Below are 18,675 nucleotides of genomic sequence, written 5' to 3'. Positions count from 1 at the left end.
AATACAATGTTTTTAATACACAGATTGATCACGTTTTTAAACTTTTTATTCAAGCATAAAATAACTCATAGAGAGGTACAAATCCTAAGTGCACAGCTTCGTGAATTTTCACCAAGTGAGCACAGCTATGAAACCAGCACCCGGATCAAGAAAGGCAACATCAACAGCCCCCAGGAGCTCCCCTTGTGCGCATCCTCAGTTATTATCTCCCCCACAAAGGAACGCCATCCTGACTCTCAACACCACCAGGGAGGTTAACTTGCTTTCGAGCTTCACAGAGATGGAAGTAGAGTGGTTACCCCTTCGTGCCAGGTTTCTTTCAGTCAACTGCCTGCCCGTGAGATCTGTCCACGGTGCTGAACCCCTGGTTCCTTCTCGCTGCTTGAAAACTTGGTCTGTATGATTGTACTACCACTTCTTTATCCACCCCAGTTATGAATACTTTGCTTCTTTCTAGTTTTGCCTACATGCCTCTTAGGCACGTCTTGTGGTGCGTCCAAGTATGAGTCTCTGTTGAGTGGTTCCCAGAGCAGAATCACTGGCTCTTGGGGAGGCATGTTTTCGGCTTTAACACGTGGTACCAAACATTTTTCCAAAGCAGTTGTATCGACTTACATTCTCACAACAGTGCATGAGAATTCCTATAGCACCCCATTCCAGCTAACACTTCAAACTATCTTTTTAACTTTAATCTTCCTGGTGGGTGTGAATAGTACTGGATATTTTGTTTTTCATATATTAATGTTTGGGGCACAGTTAGCAAGAGTTGGCCCTGAAAGATGGAGCAATACTGGTAAACTGAAGAACTAAGTATTACTTTTAATGTGCCAGGCACTATTCTAAATACTTTCCATATGTTAATTTACCTAATCTTCCTAACAACCCCATGTGATAAGCACGAATATATCCATTTACAGATTAGGAATTGAGGCACAGAGCAGTTAAACAACTTGCCTAAGGTCACACAGCAATTAAAGGCACAGCAAGGATTTCAAACTAGTGAGTTCGGCTCCTGACTTTGCTTTTAACCACTGATATTCTGCCTGACCCTATAAAACTGAGGGTCAGACCCTGTACCTTAATGAACTCCCCAAGATAATGCCACACTATGAGGACATATCGAGATGGCCAGCTGGTCTTCCACTTGTATCACCCAACCTGATGATGTGGCTGTACTTTAAACTGCTTTAGCCCTAAAGTATCTTTCAAGATTCCATGTACTGTTATGTACCTCAGCTCTATTCTACCTATAAACAAACTGAACAGAATAAAAATAAAGGTATAAATAAAAAGACGCTAGTAAACCTCATCAGTACTGTACCAGCAGAGCGCTCTGGCTGTCCCTGCACATGCCTGCACCTGCATGTGCCTATGCCTTAGAATGTCACGTGAGTCTTCATGGAAAGTGCCCCCCCCACCCCGCCCCCCAGCTCTCCCTGTCTGAGTGCTGCCAGCCCCTTTTCCTGTTTGGTTTACACAGTTTCCTCTGGAAAGTCTTCCCACGTTCCATCAAGCAGTTAGCCTTCCTTCCTCCGTCCTCCCTAAACACTCTGTATGTAAGTCAATTGCAGGTGTTCCTCTCCTGAATAATCACTGGGCTTTGTTTCTGAATCAAGAAATCAAACATTGATTACTTACTCAATTCTGGGCTCTGTGGATAAAAAGCCATGGCCCCTATCATCAGCTTAAAATGTAATGGGAAACAGTAAGACAAATTAAAGAGTGATCACATCACTCTAAGGTAAGTATCCTAAATAGGATGTACACACATGGATCCAAATAATGACCACCTGACGTTTCCAGGGGATTGTGAAAGGCTGCAAAGTGAGGGTGATAACTGTTCCTTTGTAGACTCTGGTCTACTTGCAGGCGAGGACTGAGTTCTACGCATGCTGGTGAAAAGCTCAAGGAAAACAATAAAACGAAGATGGCAGGTTCTTGTGGGAAATCCACTGTAACAGAGGACTAGTCTAGTGGTTCTCAAGTTCCCCTCCCAGCCTCTGCCCTGATTCACCCAAGGGATGTGACATGCCCCTCACATTAGCTCAACTACAATCGCTCGCTCACCTTACTTGGATGGGCAAGCCTAGTTAGGGAGACAGAATCTGCTTTCCATGCCTTAGAGACATTGCCATTTCAGAGTCCTCTACTCCCTTAATAAAGCACATTTTGGAGGGTTGTTTTTGCTTAAAGGAGGAAAAACAAAACCAAAATCCCTTCATATTCACAACTTTAAAATCTGAAATTATTTCCTAAAGTTTTACATTTCTAAAGGAGGTCAAGTTTTCAAGCAATTTAGGAAAGAGATAGATTTGTGAAGCTCCTGATAGACATTTCAAGTAAATTGCACTGCTCTTATTCTTGCTTCTGGTAAAATGGATACAAAAAATTACAGAACCTTCATCTTTTTATCTAAAATAAAAAGGTGTCCCTAGGCTTTTCAATCCACATTTAAAATGCATTTTCATAAATAACCTTTTCACAATCTGTAACTCTGTTTTAATTAAATTTCTCACTGTGGAAAACAAGATAATTGAAGCAGTTTAGAGATTACTTAATTGTCAAAAAAATTACGCCAGTAGTCACTGCAATGGGAAAATTTGCCGTTAGTACAACTCTCATCTGGACCGAAACTCCCAGACTAGTCATACAGTTAAAACTTCAGGTGAGCTCTCAGAAGAATGACAAGGAACGTGACTTCCCTGAGTCTTTAAGCAAAGTCTACATCACAGAATTATGTGCACATTTTAAAGATATATTTGGTTTTTCCCTACAGGCTTTCACTGATGTTCCTAGTTGACAAAATTTCAGAAGAGTTTATTCCTAGGGCAAACGGAGAAATGGTGGTCCCCGCGGAGCCATTTTATAGACAAGGACACTGTTGATGGTGGTAGCAGCGTTTTTCTTGAGACAAGTTTCTTTTCCTACAGCTTTAATGAGTCTGATGCTAGAGAACAGGCAGGAAAGGCATGTCTTTGTATACAAACACAAGGTATAGATTTCTGCTCCCATTTAAATTGTCTCTTTGACCCTTCACACTTGGGTTAGGTTAACCAATGGCAGAAGTCCTATGAGGACACACCCTCCAGTAGTTGCAGAAGGACTAGTAAAACCAACTACTACTCAATCACGGGCCTCTTGCTCTAAGTTTCGCATAGGAACCCTCATGTCTGAAGTGATTAAACAATTTTTCCCATTCATTTGTCAGTTTCTCTGTCCACAAACAGAGTTTTAAATTAGATGAAACTGACTTGTCCAGGAAGCACCGGATCTTTGGTTAAGAGGTGGGCTCTGGAGCCAGACGCTGGGCTTTAAATTCTAGCTCTGCCCCAATCAGCTGTATGACTTCTAGAAAGTATTGATATTTATCTCATGTGGTGTTTTAAGGATACGACAGATCCACGTAAAGCGCTGAGAAAAGTGCTTGTGAAGAAAAATAAGGGCATGTGGGTTTCATTACTTACTACAAGTGTGATTTGGGAAAAATTAGTCATCCTCTCTAAATGGTCTGGTGATCACGTTTACCTCACAGGGCTGAAGTGAGGAGTGAATAAGACGGTACAGGAGAAGTGCCCGGCACACTAATATGTTCTATAAAGTAAATACCCAACAAATGGCAGCTGCCTTTTCTTCCATCAACTTCTAAAAGTTGAAGAGTACACTGTTTTCCTGTGGTTACGGAATCAGAAAAGCATTACAAGACTAAACCAGTTAGGAGAAACTGTCCTACACTTCTGTGATCGTTTCCAAATGAAGCCACCTCCTTCAGATACTGTCCTTCCAAACATATAATAAATTAAAGCAGCAACTTCTGACCTTAAGACTGAAGTTGATGATTTTACAAAGAAGCACCTAGAAAGCTCAGGATCCTCTTCAGTCACTCAGACCAGATAAGGGCATCAATCTGGAAGAAAGGTCCATGGCTAGGGATGCCTTTGCTATACAATTACGATTGTGTCTCCAGCTCTGGTTCTTATACTCTTTCCTCACTTATTTTCTCACTTCTTCTAGGTCATAAACACTATACAAGTGAGAATATTGTGAATAAAAGCTTCAGACCCCGGGTTAGGGAACCCGGATCCAATCTCAGTTCACCCACTTCTCAGCCCGCAGGCCACTGGACGGGATGTCCACCCTTGCACAGTGCAGGCTGGGTTATCCCCTGTGTCTGTGGCTTAGTGACCTTCCTTCCTTCCTCCTGTCTGGGAGAAGACACCACCCGGCAGCACTGTGAGGGCTGGGGCAGCAGCGTACGGGGAAGCACGGGGGGACCACGTGCTCCACTGCACACCACATCCCCCGTGGGGAGGCCCTGATGGGAGGATCTGAAGAGAAAAGCGCCTGGTGCTCTAGTCAGATGTACTTGGCTCTGCTACTTCCTATGGCCCAGCAGCCTCAAGGAGCCTGCACATCCTTCTCTAAAACGTGTAAAAGTCCTTCGTGTGCCCAGCCATCCCCTGCCTTGCTCAAGTAGGCACTGCCACACCAGATGGGGTGGTTTGAGGACAATTCCACATTCTGTTCAGTAAACACCATACAGCTGGATAATCAGAGCATTTCAAGTACCTTAGAGAGCTTTCATATTCTGATGAACTCGTACGACTTCATCTAGAACGCCCCACTGTACGTATGTTTAAAGGTGATTAACCCATCAGCTCAGGCTCAAAATCTTAAATGATTACACAATATTAAGATATCAAGGGATATTAGTGAATGGTAAATACCTCCCATGAATAGAAGGCTGATGCAACCATAATTAAATGAGTTAAAAAATAATATGATTAAAATTTCTAAGACAATTCTAGATTATAAATCTTGAAAGGTGAGTTTGCATTTAAAAAAAGATCTCACTTTTAAATTTATTTTTCAAAACTTGTTTCAGAATTCAAAAGATTCAGAGCCACTCACCTTTAGCTTGTTTCTCTCATTAGAATGTTTGCTTTGTTTATTTTGTGACTTTCCTTTCAATATCAAGATTTCTATTTGATGAAAATACAATTTCTTATTAAAAGAACATGTTTAGGGTGAGTGGAAACCAAGTAAATTTCAGAAAACAACCAATTATAGAATTTTAAAGTTGGAAAAGAGGTTAGAACAGCATCTGGTCTAACCTGCTGATTTATAGGTCAAGTACCATCACCTGCATTTTGCAGATGAAGAAACTAAAAAGGTTAGTTTACACAAGAAAAAAAAACATACGTGATACAGACAATAAGGAGGATTAGAAACCAAGTATTTTACATCTCAGAATAATATCCTCTTTATTAAATTGCACTGTCTTTCCTATTTATTAGGTCACTAAATGTTTGCTAAAATTGGCTTTAATTTTATTTCACTAAGTATGTTTAACAAGGCACATGACACACGGAATGACAGAATTAGTTGGCATTAATAAAAGCCATCCTCCATATGTTTATTTAGTATCTCCAAAATGTCAGGCCCTGTGATAGGCTCTGGGCAAACTAAGATTTAAAAAAAAAAATGACATAGTTCCTGCCCTGAAGAAATCCACCCTACAGGGAACAAAGACAAGTAAGCAGACACTGAGGCAGGCACCACGTGCACCCAGGGGTGCCTGAGTAGGACCAGGAAGGCTTCACAGCTGAAGAATAAATAGTAAAATGAATTGGTAGGGACAGAACAAAAAAAGGCATCAGAAGAGAAGCAATAGTACATAAACAGATAGCCACACAGTCCTGGTATGTTTAAGGAACTGCAGTACAGGTATTGATTGAAATAAAATGATGACGTGGGGAGAGCAGGGGGTTAAGAGGCTGAAGAGGGCAGTCAAGAAAGCCTTCACACATCACTCAGAAGAATCTCAACTTTATCCTCCTAAACTTCTCAACTAGTTCTTATGTTCTGGGGCTGGCGGGGCAGTAGCATCATCAGACTTTAGATACCAGAAAGCACACCAGAAGTAATATGAGTAATACATCATTTAAGGGAAGGAACCAGGGTTAGGGCAGGACAACAAGCAAAGGTGGGACTAAGGAGGCTAAGGCAATCATCTGTCTGTGTGTCTGTCCATCCATCCATCCATCCATGTCTGTCCATCCATCTAAACAACCAGCGTTAGACGGCAGACAGCAGAAGCAAGAAGAACTACAATCCTGCAGCCTGTGGAAAAAAAACCACATTCACAGAAAGACAGACAAGATGAAAAGGCAGAGGGCTATATACCAGATGAAGGAACAAGATAAAACCCCAGAAAAACAACTAAATGAAGTGGAGATAGGCAACCTTCCAGAAAAAGAATTCAGAATAATGATAGTGAAGATGATCCAGGACCTCGGAAAAAGAATGGAGGCAAACAGCGAAAAGATGCAAGAAATGTTTAACAAAGACCTAGAAGAACTACAAAGCAAACAAACAGAGATGAACAATACAATAACTGAAATGAAAACTACACTAGAAGGAATCAGTAGCAGAATAACTGAGGCAGAAGAACGGATAAGTGACCTGGAAGACAGAATGGTGGAATTCACTGCTGCGGAACAGAATAAAGAAAAAAGAATGAAAAGAAATGAAGACAGCCTAAGAGACCTCTGGGACAACATTAAATGCAACAACATTCGCATTATAGGGGTGCCAGAAGGAGAAGAGAGAGAGAAAGGACCAGAGAAAATATTTGAAGAGATTATAGTCAAAAACTTCCCTAACATGGGAAAGGAAATGGCCGCCCAAGTCCAGGAAGTACAGAGAGTCCCATACAGGATAAACCCAAGGAGAAACACGCTGAGACACACAGTAATCAAACTGGCAAAAATTAAAGACAAAGAAAAATTATTGAAAGCAGCAAGAGAAAAACGACAAATAACATACAAGGGAACTCCCATAAGGTTAACAGCTGATTTCTTAGCAGAAACTCTACAAGCCAGAAGGGAGTGGCATGATATACTTAAAGTGATGAAAGGGAAGAACCCACAACCAAGACTACTCTACCCGGCAAGGATCTCATTCAGATTCGATGGAGAAATCAAAAGCTTTACAGACAAGCAAAAGCTAAGAGAATTCCGCACCACCAAACCAGCTCTACAACAAATGCTAAAGGAGCTTCTCTAAGTGGGAAACACAAAAGAAGAAAAGGACCTACAAAAACAAACCAAAAACAATTAAGAAAATGGTCATAGGAACATACATACCGATAATTACCTTAAACGTGAATGGATTAAATGCTCCAAGCAAAAGACACAGGCTTGCTGAATGGGTACAAAAACAAGACCCATATATATGTTGTCTACAAGAGATCCACTTCAGACCTAGGGACACATTCACACTGAAAGTGAGGGGATGGAAAAAGATATTCCATGCAAATGGAAATCAAAAGAAAGCTGGAATAGCAATACTCATATCAGATAAAATAGACTTTAAAATAAAGAATGTTACAAGAAACAAGGGAGGACACAACATAATGATCAAGGGATCAATCCAATAAGATATAACAATTATAAATATATATGCACCCAACACAGGAGCACCTCAATACATAAGGCAACTGCTAACAGCTATAAAAGAGGAAATCGACAGTAACACAATAATAGTGGGGGACTTTAACACCTCACTTACACCAATGGACAGATCATCCAAAATGAAAATAAATAAGGAAACAGAAGCTTTAAATGACACAATAGACCAGATAGATTTAATTGATATTTATAGGACATTCCATCCAGAAACAGCAGATTATACTTTCTCCTCAAGTGCGCACGGAACGTTCTCCAGGATAGATCACATCTTGGGTCACAAATCAAGCATCAGTAAATTCAAGAAAACTGAAATCATATCAAGCATCTTTTCTGACCACAAGGCTATGAGATTAGAAATGAATTACAGGGAAAAAAAGTAAGAAAAACAAACACATGGAGGCTAAACAATACGTTATTAAATAACCAAGAGATCACTGAAGAAATCAAAGAGGAAATAAAAAAATACCTAGAGAAATATGACAATGAAAACACGACAATCCAAAACCTATGGGATGCAGCAAGAGCAGTTCTAAGAGGGAAGTTTATAGCTATACAAGCCTACCTCAAGAAACAAGAAAAATCTCAAATAAACAATCTAACCTTACACCTAAAGGAACTAGAGAAAGAAGAATAAACAAAACCCAAAGTTAGCAGAAGGAAAGAAATCATAAAGATCAGAGCAGAAATAAATGACATAGAAACAAAGAAAACAATAGCAAAGATCAATAAAACTAAAAGCTGGTTCTTTGAGAAGATAAACAAAATTGATAAACCATTAGCCAGACTCATGAAGAAGAAGAGGGAGAGGACTCAAATCAATAAAATTAGAAATGAAAAAGGAGAAGTTACAACAGACACCACAGAAATACAAAGCATCCTAAGAGACTACCACGAGCAACTCTATGCCAATAAAATGGACAACCTGGAAGAAATGGACAAATTCTTAGAAAGGTATAACCTTCCAAGACTGAACCAGGAAGAAATAGAAAATACGAACAGACCAATCACAAGTAATGAAATTGAAACTGTGATTAAAAATCTTCCAACAAACAAAAGTCCAGGACCAGATGGCTTCACAGGTGAATTCTATCGAACATTTAGAGAAGAGCTAACACCCATCCTTCTCAAACTCTTCCAAAAAATTGCAGAGGAAGGAATACTCCCAAACTCATTCTATGAGGCCACCATCACCCTGATGCCAAAACCAGACAAAGATACCACAAAAAAAGAAAATTACAGACCAGGATCACTGATGAACATAGATGCAAAAATCCTCAACAGAATACTAGCAAACAGAATCCAACAACACATTAAAAGGATCATACACCATGATCAAGTGGGATTTATCCCAGGGATGCACAGATTCTTTAATATAGGCAAATCAATCAGTGTGGTACACCACATTAACAAATTAAGGAATAAAAACCATACGATCATCTCAATAGATGCAGAAAAAGCTTTTGACAAAATTCAACACCCATTTATGGTAAAAACTCTCCAGAAAGTGGGCATAGAGGGAACCTAGCTCAACATAATAAAGGCCATATACGACAAACCCACAGCAAACATCATTCTCAATGGTGAGAAACTGAAAGCATTTCCTCTAAGATCAGGAAGAAGACAAGGATGTCCACTCTCACCACTATTATTCAACATAGTTTTGGAAGTCCTAGCCATGGCAATCAGAGAAGAAAAAGAAATAAAAGGAATACAAATGGGAAAAGAAGAAGTTAAACTGTCACTGTTTGCAGATGACATGATACTATACATAGAGAATCCTAAAGATGCCACCAGAAAACTACTAGAGCTAATCAATGAATCTGGTAAAGTTGCAGGATACAAAATTAATGCACAGAAATCTCTTGCATTCCTATACACTAATGATGAAAAATCTGAAAGAGAAATTAAGGAAACACTCCCATTTACCACTGCAACAAAAAGAATAAAATACCTAGGAATAAACCTACCTAAGGAGACAAAAGACCTGTACGCAGAAAACTATAAGACACTGCTGAAAGAAATTAAAGATGATACAAACAGATGGAGAGATATACCATGTTCTTGGATTGGAAGAATCAATATTGTGAAAATGACTATACTACCCAAAGCAATCTACAGATTCAATGCAATCCCTATCAAATTACCAATGGCATTTTTTATGGAACTAGAACAAAAAAATCTTAAAATTTGTACGGAGACACAAAAGACCCCGAATAGCCAAAGCAGTCTTGAGGGAAAAAAATGGAGCTGGAGCAATCAGACTCCCTGATTTCGGACTATACTACAAAGCTACAGTAATCAAGATAATATGGTACTGGCACAAAAACAGAAATATAGATCAGTGGAACAGGATAGAAAGCCCAGAGATAAACCCATGCACCTATGGTCAACTAATCTATGACAAAGGAGGCAAGGATATACAATGGAGAAAAGACAGTCTCTTCAATAAGTGGTGCTGGGAAAACTGGACAGCTACATGTAAAAGAATGAAATTAGAACACTCCCTAACACCATACACAAAAATAAACTCAAAATGGATTAGAGACCTAAATGTAAGACCGGACACTATAAAACTCTTAGAGGAAAACATAGGAAGAACACTCTTTGACATAAATCACAGCAAGATCTTTTTTGATCCACCTCCTAAAGTAATGGAAATAAAAACAAAAATAAACAAATGGGACCTAATGAAACTTCAAAGCTTTTGCACAGCAAAGGAAACCATAAACAAGACAAAAAGACAACCCTCAGAATGGGAGAAAATGTTTGCAAACGAATCAACAGACAAAGGGTTAATCTCCAAAATATATAAACAGCTCATGCAGCTCAATATGAAAAAAACAAACAACCCAATCCAAAAATGGGCAGAAGACCTAAACAGACATTTCTCCAAAGAAGACATACAGATGGCCAAGAAGCACATGAAAAGCTGCTCAACATCACCAATCATTAGAGAAATGCAAATCAAAACTACAATGAGGTATCACCTCACACCAGTCAGAATGGGCATCATCAGAAAATCTACAAACAACAAATGCTGGAGAGCGTGTGGAGAAAAGGGAACCCTCTTGCACTGTTGGTGGGAATGTAAATTGATACGGCCACTACGTAGAACAGTATGGAGGTTCCTTAAAAAACTAAAAATAGAATTACCATATGACCCAGCAATACCACTACTGGGCGTATACCCAGAGAAAACCATAATTCAAAAAGACACATGCACCCCAATGTTTATTGCAGCTCTATTTACAATAGCCAGGTCATGGAAGCAACCTAAATGCCCACCGACAGACGAATGGATAAAGAAGATGTGGTACATATATACAATGGAATATTACTCAGCCATAAAAAGGAACGAAATTGGGTCATTTGTAGAGACACAGATGGATCTAGAGACTGTCATACAGACTGAAGTAAGCCAGAAAGAGAAAAACAAGTATCATATATTAATGCATATATGTGGAACCTAGAAAAATGGTACAGATGAACCTGTTTGCAGGGCAGAAATTGAGACACAGATGCAGAGAACAAACGTATGGACACCAAGGGGGGAAAGCGGCAGGGGGTGGTGGTGGTGGTGGTGGTGTGCTGAATTGGGAGATTGGGATTGACATGTAGACACTGATGTGTATAAAATGGATGACTAATAAGAACGTGCTGTATAAAAAAATAAATAAAATTAAATTAAAAAATTAAAATAAAATAAAATAAAATAAACAACCAGCATTTACTGAGGGACTACTATATGTTAGGTGGTAGGAATCAAAGAGTAAACAAAGACTTAAAGTTAGCGAGAAGTCAGACGTGAAAACGATATACAAACAAGTAACTACGAATTGTGGAAAGTGCAGGCACTGTGAGAGGCCATCATCAGAGCACAGGAGTTGGACGCGGGGAGGTTGGCAAGAATGTTTCCTAAGACGCAGGAGGACGAGCGTCTTCCCTAAAGCAGCTGTGACGTAGATTAACTGGAGATCAAACAGTTATTCATGAAGAAGTGAGCCGTGTTTACCGTGTGAATGCAGGGAATGACGATGAACGAACGAGATCCTGGGCGCCTGGGTTCATGGCGGTGCTGTTCCCTCAACAAGGGCCCTGGGAGGAACAAGGCCCCTGCGGGCCACACCACAGCCTGCACGGAGCTGCGGGCCTGTAGGGAGGGACTCAGGAAGGGGCCCTAGAGAGAGCTCGGAGGAGAGGCAGATCTAGTAGTCACTAACACACAAATGTCACGTGAAATGGCGGCAATGGACAAGATTTTTCAGAGACAGTAAATAAAACGACCAGACTGAGTGTTTGGGGAATACGCAGCTATAGTCGTCCCTCGGTATCCACGAGGGATTGGTTCCAGGACCCCCGCGGAACCAAAATCCACAGACGCTCAAGTTCCTATATAAAACGGATATGTAGTTATATCTGCATATAACCTACGCATCCTCCCTTGTACTTTAAATCATCTCCAGATTATTTATAGTAATACAATGTAAATACTATTTAAATAGTTGTAAATACTATGCAAATAGTTGCCTGCATGTGGCAAATTCAAGTTTTGCTTCAATTTTGGAACTTTATGGAACTTTTTAAAAAATACTTTCCGTTTGTGGTTGGTTGAATCCGAAGATGTCGAACTTGCAGATAATGGAGGGCCGACTGTACTTTGTGTGTTTTCTTTGTATGTGGAGCCTAAAGCAATTTGTAAAAAATGACTTCACTTCAGAAATTCACATGTTAAGTTGGGCTCGGCCAGCAAGCATCAAACATGTCCTTTTGTGTAATTACAACGACATTTTGAATTGTTAAAGTGCTCTCATTGAATATATTCTGGGTTACACTAATTATTTGTCAGCTATTTAATTATCTGGACATAAGTAATTAATCAATGTCATTTTGGGGAAGAGGTGCTTCTTATTCTCGAAAAGAGATGAGAAGTTACTGTAATTATCTCTAACTTTACTAAGTGAAAAGTGGAGCAGCAGGTCCCAGTTTGTACTCAAATGGTTGAAAACACATCCATTATCTGTTTTCTTCCTTTTTGGAAAAAAGCTAATCGTGTTGAATTGCCTTGTATTCTTAGAGTTATTCTCAGAAGACTGGTGTTCACGGAGAGGTGGTGAGCCTATACTATTCAAATGGCTACTGTGTGTTACATGTACTTTTGTGATAATAACCTTCTCACAGTGGAACAGATTTATTTGCCAACAGATGTTCTTCTCAATGACACATACTCAGGGAATATTCTGTGACAGTGACTCCGATGAAGAACAGTGGGCTCAGATGACATTGTAAATGACCAAGTTATCTTCACCAACTCACCTTGAGAAAAATCAGTCCAATTTCAATAGGCACATTTCCACAAGAAAATACCTTTAAGTTATCAGGCTTTCTTGCTTGGGCTAATAGGCAACACTTTTATAATGGGCATATTATAACTATTTACTAAAAAAAATTAACATATACCACACATTGAGTTTTTTCTTGGGCCTAAAACTGTATTGAAATACCTTCATTTTAGTATACATAATCTGAAGAATACTGAGTATTTTAAGGACTGAAATGTATACTTTCTCAAAAAAGCACCAGTTGTGGCAGGATCTGAAAGAACAGGTTTCATCCCCTTTTTTGTTTAAATAAGCAACTGATATGATTTCTTTGCATCTTTTATTCTGGAAATAATGGCCTCAGATACTAAATGTTAAATGAGAGTTAAAATAAGTCAACTGAATTGGTTAGATATAACCAACAAGTTCTATAGAAACAGAACATTTATTACCACAAATGTATTTCAAGGAAATGATTAAAAATTACATTTTTGAGTTCCAAAGGAATGACAAGCCTTTTTTAGAGATACAGAGGCTCGGAAATTCTTAAACAGTGAAAGTGCTATTTCATTTTTTTTTTTTGTCAATCAATGTAATAATGCTTTGTTTATTATTATTTTTTAAATCCTAACCCATCCCATTCTTCCTAATGGTTCTCAGTTCTCATTTCCCTACTTAAGGTAGCTTTTAACCAGAGAATTATTAAACTGCAAGGGACCACAGAGGTTACGTAATCTCCTGCCATCCTTTGCTGCACTCCTGATGACAGCAGGGTACAGGATCTGCTGCACTTTCCCCAAAGGTGAGGAGACCTTATCATCTCAGCTCGCAGAGCGCTGGTTTCAATCAAGCACGGGCTGTTCAAGATAGAATACAGGCCTTGCATCGTGAATCCGGCATCTGCTCCTTCTGTATCACCCTTGTGACGTGGGGAAAGACACTAACTTCCCACACCTGAAATTCTCACCTGTACAATAGGATCACAATACCTCTCTGAGTGGCTGTGAGAACAACATGACATGACATATAAGAAAGTGCCTCATGGAGAGCAGTTTCTCATTAAATGTTACGTCCTTCTTGAAAGTTCATTCTCATACTGAGATCAGACTTATCATACGTGACTCTGTTATTTTCAGGAGCTACACAGAATCAGTCTCACATCTTTGTAACCTGCAACTGCCCTCTGAGCACAAGAATAATGAAGGGAAGATCTTTTTTCAAATGCCAGCTATCATATTCTTCCCACGGGACGGTTACAGTAATTGACTTAGAAAAGATCAATGGCAACCTTCGTTAGGAAAACTTACCTGGTCTCTGTGCAGGGTTGTCTAGTCCAGTAAACATTTACTAAGTGCTTACAATGTGCCAGAAACTATGCTAGTGGCTAGAGACTAATTACGAGACACAGTGCCTTTCCTGACAAGTCTACAATCTAGAAACAGACGTATACTAAGTGAAGATTGCACTACACAGTGACATGCTAATAAGTTAGATATAAACCGCTAAGTGACTAAAAACGACAAAGCACACAGGAGGCATTTGGGGTGGGTTCTCCACAGGTGGCAATTTTAAAAAAACTCGGTCTTGAGAATATTCATCCATTCAGCAAACATGTACTAAGGACCGACTATGTGCTAGACGTTATACTAGGTGCTGAGAATACAAAGGTGGGTGCAGGGGTGGGGTCGGGGGTCCCTACTCCCATGGAGTTTAGAGTCTAATTTATGGTTATTCCAGTTCAATGGAATAGTTATTTTAGTATACTCTAAGAAGACCAGCTTCAACTTTCCCACTTGCCACGTGAATGAATAACCATTCTGGGGGGTTCCAGGACCCAGGCTAAGTCGGATATTTTGTAGTATACCCACATGATCTAAAATCCTAGAAATAAGCAAATAAACAAAATAATTTTTTAAAGGTTTTTTTTTCCCCTTCCCGTGCTGCAAAGCTAAGTGTACAGTGCGAGTAATCTTTAGAATCTCAAACGGTTAAGACCAATGGCAAATTATAAGCAAGACAGCCAACGTGGCCGTCTGTTATCTGAAGGCAACGCTGTGGTGTGGCAGAATGAGTACAAGCTGTGTTGGAAATGCAGCCTCAGGGACAATGCGTGCCTGGAGAGCGCCAGGCCTGAGTGTGGGTTCACGCGATGCAGGCTGCCTTTCTGCTCAGAGCCCTCCAGCCCTCGTCTGCTCCTGACAGGACACATATTCTTCTGCACGGCCACCATCCCATTAGCCGTGGTAGTGGATGGGAAGGGGTGTTATTAACTCAACAGAGTACTTTGCAAATCGACTGTTTTCATGCCTTTCCCATCACTTATCAATAAAACTCAGAGCTAAACACAGAAAAACCAAGTGCCTTGAATTTCTCTTCCTTTTGCTCCCCTCGACTTTAACCTTTCAAGAAATTTTTATTTGTATTCATCTAATTTCATTTGAGACTCACCAGGGTATACACACTGAGACAGAGGATGTGTGTGTCTGGTTCACACTGTAGGAATTCAATCGATCTTTGCTGAGTGGAAAGATGAATTAATGTATGGAAAGAAGGCACTGGCTCTTTCTGAGACAGGTGGATTGGTGGATTTAGCCAAAAAAAGCTAAGTACCTTGCCTGACTCGTACCATGTTTTTTTTTTTTTTTTAATTATTTATTTATTTATTTATTTATTTATGGCTGTGTTGGGTCTTCGTTTCTGTGCGAGGGCTTTCTCTAGTTGCGGCAAGTGGGGGCCACTCTTCATCGCGGTGCGCAGGCCTCTCACTATCGCGGCCTCTCTTGTTGCGGAGCACAGGCTCCAGACGCGCAGGCTCAGTAGTTGTGGCGCACGGGCCTAGTCGCTCCGCGGCATGTGGGATCTTCCCAGACCAGGGCTCGAACCCGTGTCCCCTGCATTGGCAGGCAGATTCTCAACCACTGCGCCACCAGGGAAGCCCTTGTACCATGTTTATAGCACAGGGGGGCCTAGGATCCAGGTTTCCCACACCCCCTGCCTTGGCGATTACGGCGACACCATCCAGCCACATCTACAGCACCCAAACCTGAGGGAACTCAAGGCACGCCAAGGTGGAAAAAAGCAGACACCGGGCCACCTCAAAGGAATTTCACAACATTTCCTTTCCTTCAGTCTCTGCTACTCTCATGAGACTCAGCCTTTGTGGATGAATCTGAGGCACAACTGCCAGCTTGGTAAGAATACTAGTAAACAGGACCACGTCCAACTGTAAAGAACACAGAGCCGAGACACAGACACAGCCTTCCCCAAGTGAACAGCCAAATGGTGAAGCTGTCCCCATGGCACTTATTTTCAGAATATAACTCGCTGAGCTCCCAGCATGCACTCTGCCAGTGCAAAGGGGTGCAGCTCTCCGTCCCTGCCCCGCCAGCGGCCACGGTCAGGTGGGAGACCGCGGTGATGCTCAACAGGCCAGCTCTTGCCTCCCATGAGTTCCCCTAGTAACAGCTGACCGAAGTCTGCAAGGACAAACAGGAAGCAGTCAGATGAGGGGGAGGAGCACTCGAGGCCGAGGCTGCTACACGAGGAAAGTTCTGGAAGCCTAAGAGGACGCAGCACATTTAGGGAATTATAAGAAGTTCAGTATGACCAGGACAAAGACTCAGCTCCTTTGGTGGCTGCAGATGACACTGAAGAAGTTGTCTGTGGCCCAGGGATTACTGCAAGTTCCAGAAACTGTGCAAAGAGGTGCTGAGCTCCTAGCAAGAGACCTCCATTAAAGGGAGACATGAAAACCTACTGGTTCTGGCATTTTAGGCCTGTCACTACTTCCCCTTCTTTGACAACAGTTCATATACTCTTTCTTGAATACTTTCAATTACTAATACGAAACATCTATCCAGTACTTATCTTCCTCATTTAGGTTAACCAGAAAGTTACAGTAAGAATCCCAGGGGTTCTGTATTCTTGTTAAAGATTCCGCCCTCCCCACCCCCTGCCGCCCATTTTCCAAGGATGTATTTTCTTTCTCTTATGTTAAATAAGTCTATGAACCATATCAAAGAATTATGGAATGATAAATGGAAAAACTGATAATGCATTAATTAAAAAAACTGGGAACTTTTATTTTCTTCACTGAAAAGAATTTCCACTAAGAATCGCTATTCAGCAGCACAGCTTAAGTGGAAACACTGAAGGGTAAAAACAGCTTGGTATACGTAGGCGACTGCTTTGTAAATGACTGAATCGCTCAGAGGCAACCTGGAGAGGACCGTGGACGAGTGCCACGCTACACTCCTGGGGGCTGCCCGCACGCCCCCTTGACCTGGTCTTGAACCTCGTCACCACCCAAACTCATCTTCCATATCTGAGGTTTAAGTTATTTGACCAAAGAGGTTATTTCTTTCACATTTTCTGTGCTCTGGTACCAAGTACTTATTTAGCACTCAATAAACGTTTGCTAAAGAGCTAAAGCAAGGTGAGGGATACTGGTCACAACACCCGACGCTATGTCTGGGTCGCAGATCATCAGAACACCTCCACTTACATAATCTCCATAGGTCTCTTGTGTTGGGGGCGGCGGTGGAGGTCTGTACCCAGTTGGGGGGACGCCTCTTGCTCTGGGAGTGAGAAGTCCTCTTCCTCGACTCACTGGCCCTCGCGTGGAAAGGACTGCCCTGGAAGTCGGCGTCCCTCGCGGTACCCCGACTCCCACTGGCCGGGCCGCGACTCCTCCCCTTCCCCTGCAAGCAAGAGGGTCAAATTAGCAATCCTCATGGTATTCTCTAGCATTCCACTGTTCGCATGCATTTATACCTCACAAAAATCAGTGTTCCATAATTCTGTAAAAAGAAATAAGGAAACCATATGCAAAGTGAAAACTAAAAGCAAATGCGAAACAGGTACCTACCTAAAGGAAAGAAATTAAGTCATTTAGGCAGCTAGTCCAGCAACAATAAATATGGTAACATCAGAGAAACCCCAGGAGTCAGTGTCTGTCTGGGACACAGAATAGGAAACTGACATCTGGGGAGGCTGCATCTACCGAGCACTCCTCCATCACGTCCTGCCAGGGTCTCAGCCAACCCTCACTCCAACACTGTGACTTGGGCCTTACCTGGCTTGTCTACGGACAAGGAAACGGAGGCCTAAACAGATCTTAAGACTGTCTGAGAACACACAGCTGGCAAACCCAGGACGAAAACATACATCAGATTCCACGAGAGAGGGAATAAAATGAACTTTCCCAAATAGTGTATCTACTACCTAGGGACTGAAAACATCATTCTTAGGTTAAATAAACACATATATTTTCTGAAGTAGAATTCAACATGTTCATGTATTTCTAACACAAAAGTCTCATTATACAATGAGACTTCCAAGTCAGAGAGGAAGGCAGGAAGCAGAAGAGCCCAACGTAAGCTAAAACTTGAGGAAGTGTGCAAGTCCTATGAAGAAATGAGGACAGAAATTTGGCTCCACCAGAAAATAAAGGCATAGCCTGACCCACCTCCTATGGACAATGTCCTCCAAACAAGGAGAACCAAGCAGATAATGTGGCTGCCTACAGACCAGTTCTCTCTTCTTCTCTTGTTTGATTGGGATAGCAAATACACAGCTGAAAGCTCAAATTCCACAAACAACAGAGAAAATTAAAACCAAAAGCTGGTTCTTTGAAAGGATCAATTAAATTAATAAACCTCTAGACAGGCTAAACAAGAAAAAAACAACAATATCATAAATGAAAGAGGGGTCATCACTAATCATAAATGAAAGAGGGGTCATCATTAACGACCTCAAGGACATTAAAAGATAAAAAAGGAAGATGATGAACAACTCTAGGCCCACAAATTTGTTAACTCTGATGAACTGGACTAATTCCTTGAAATATACAAATGACCAAATCTCATACAAAGAGAATTAAATAATCT

At 41.0% G+C, this 18,675-nt stretch overlaps 1 protein-coding gene across 4 annotated transcripts in view; it reads right to left on the bottom strand.

Moving 5' to 3' along the window:
* The window catches only part of KHDRBS3 (KH RNA binding domain containing, signal transduction associated 3), a 165,469-nt gene that overhangs the window by 46,713 nt on the left and 100,081 nt on the right, over positions 1–18,675 (bottom strand). For 2 of the 4 annotated variants that reach the window (XM_061171426.1, XM_061171425.1), the window contains exon 6: positions 17,292–17,487. The exons of the other annotated variants lie outside the window; for them this stretch is intronic. In XM_061171426.1, the coding sequence (XP_061027409.1) occupies positions 17,292–17,487 (196 nt within the window). The remainder of the gene's footprint in view (positions 1–17,291; positions 17,488–18,675) is intronic. 4 annotated transcript variants of the gene reach the window in all.

This window comes from Eubalaena glacialis, chromosome 17 (genome assembly GCF_028564815.1).
Source record: "Eubalaena glacialis isolate mEubGla1 chromosome 17, mEubGla1.1.hap2.+ XY, whole genome shotgun sequence".
Classification (NCBI taxonomy): domain Eukaryota; kingdom Metazoa; phylum Chordata; class Mammalia; order Artiodactyla; family Balaenidae; genus Eubalaena; species Eubalaena glacialis.
The sequence above is the reverse complement of the archived record's forward strand: the minus strand, read 5'-3'. Positions and strand labels throughout refer to the sequence as shown.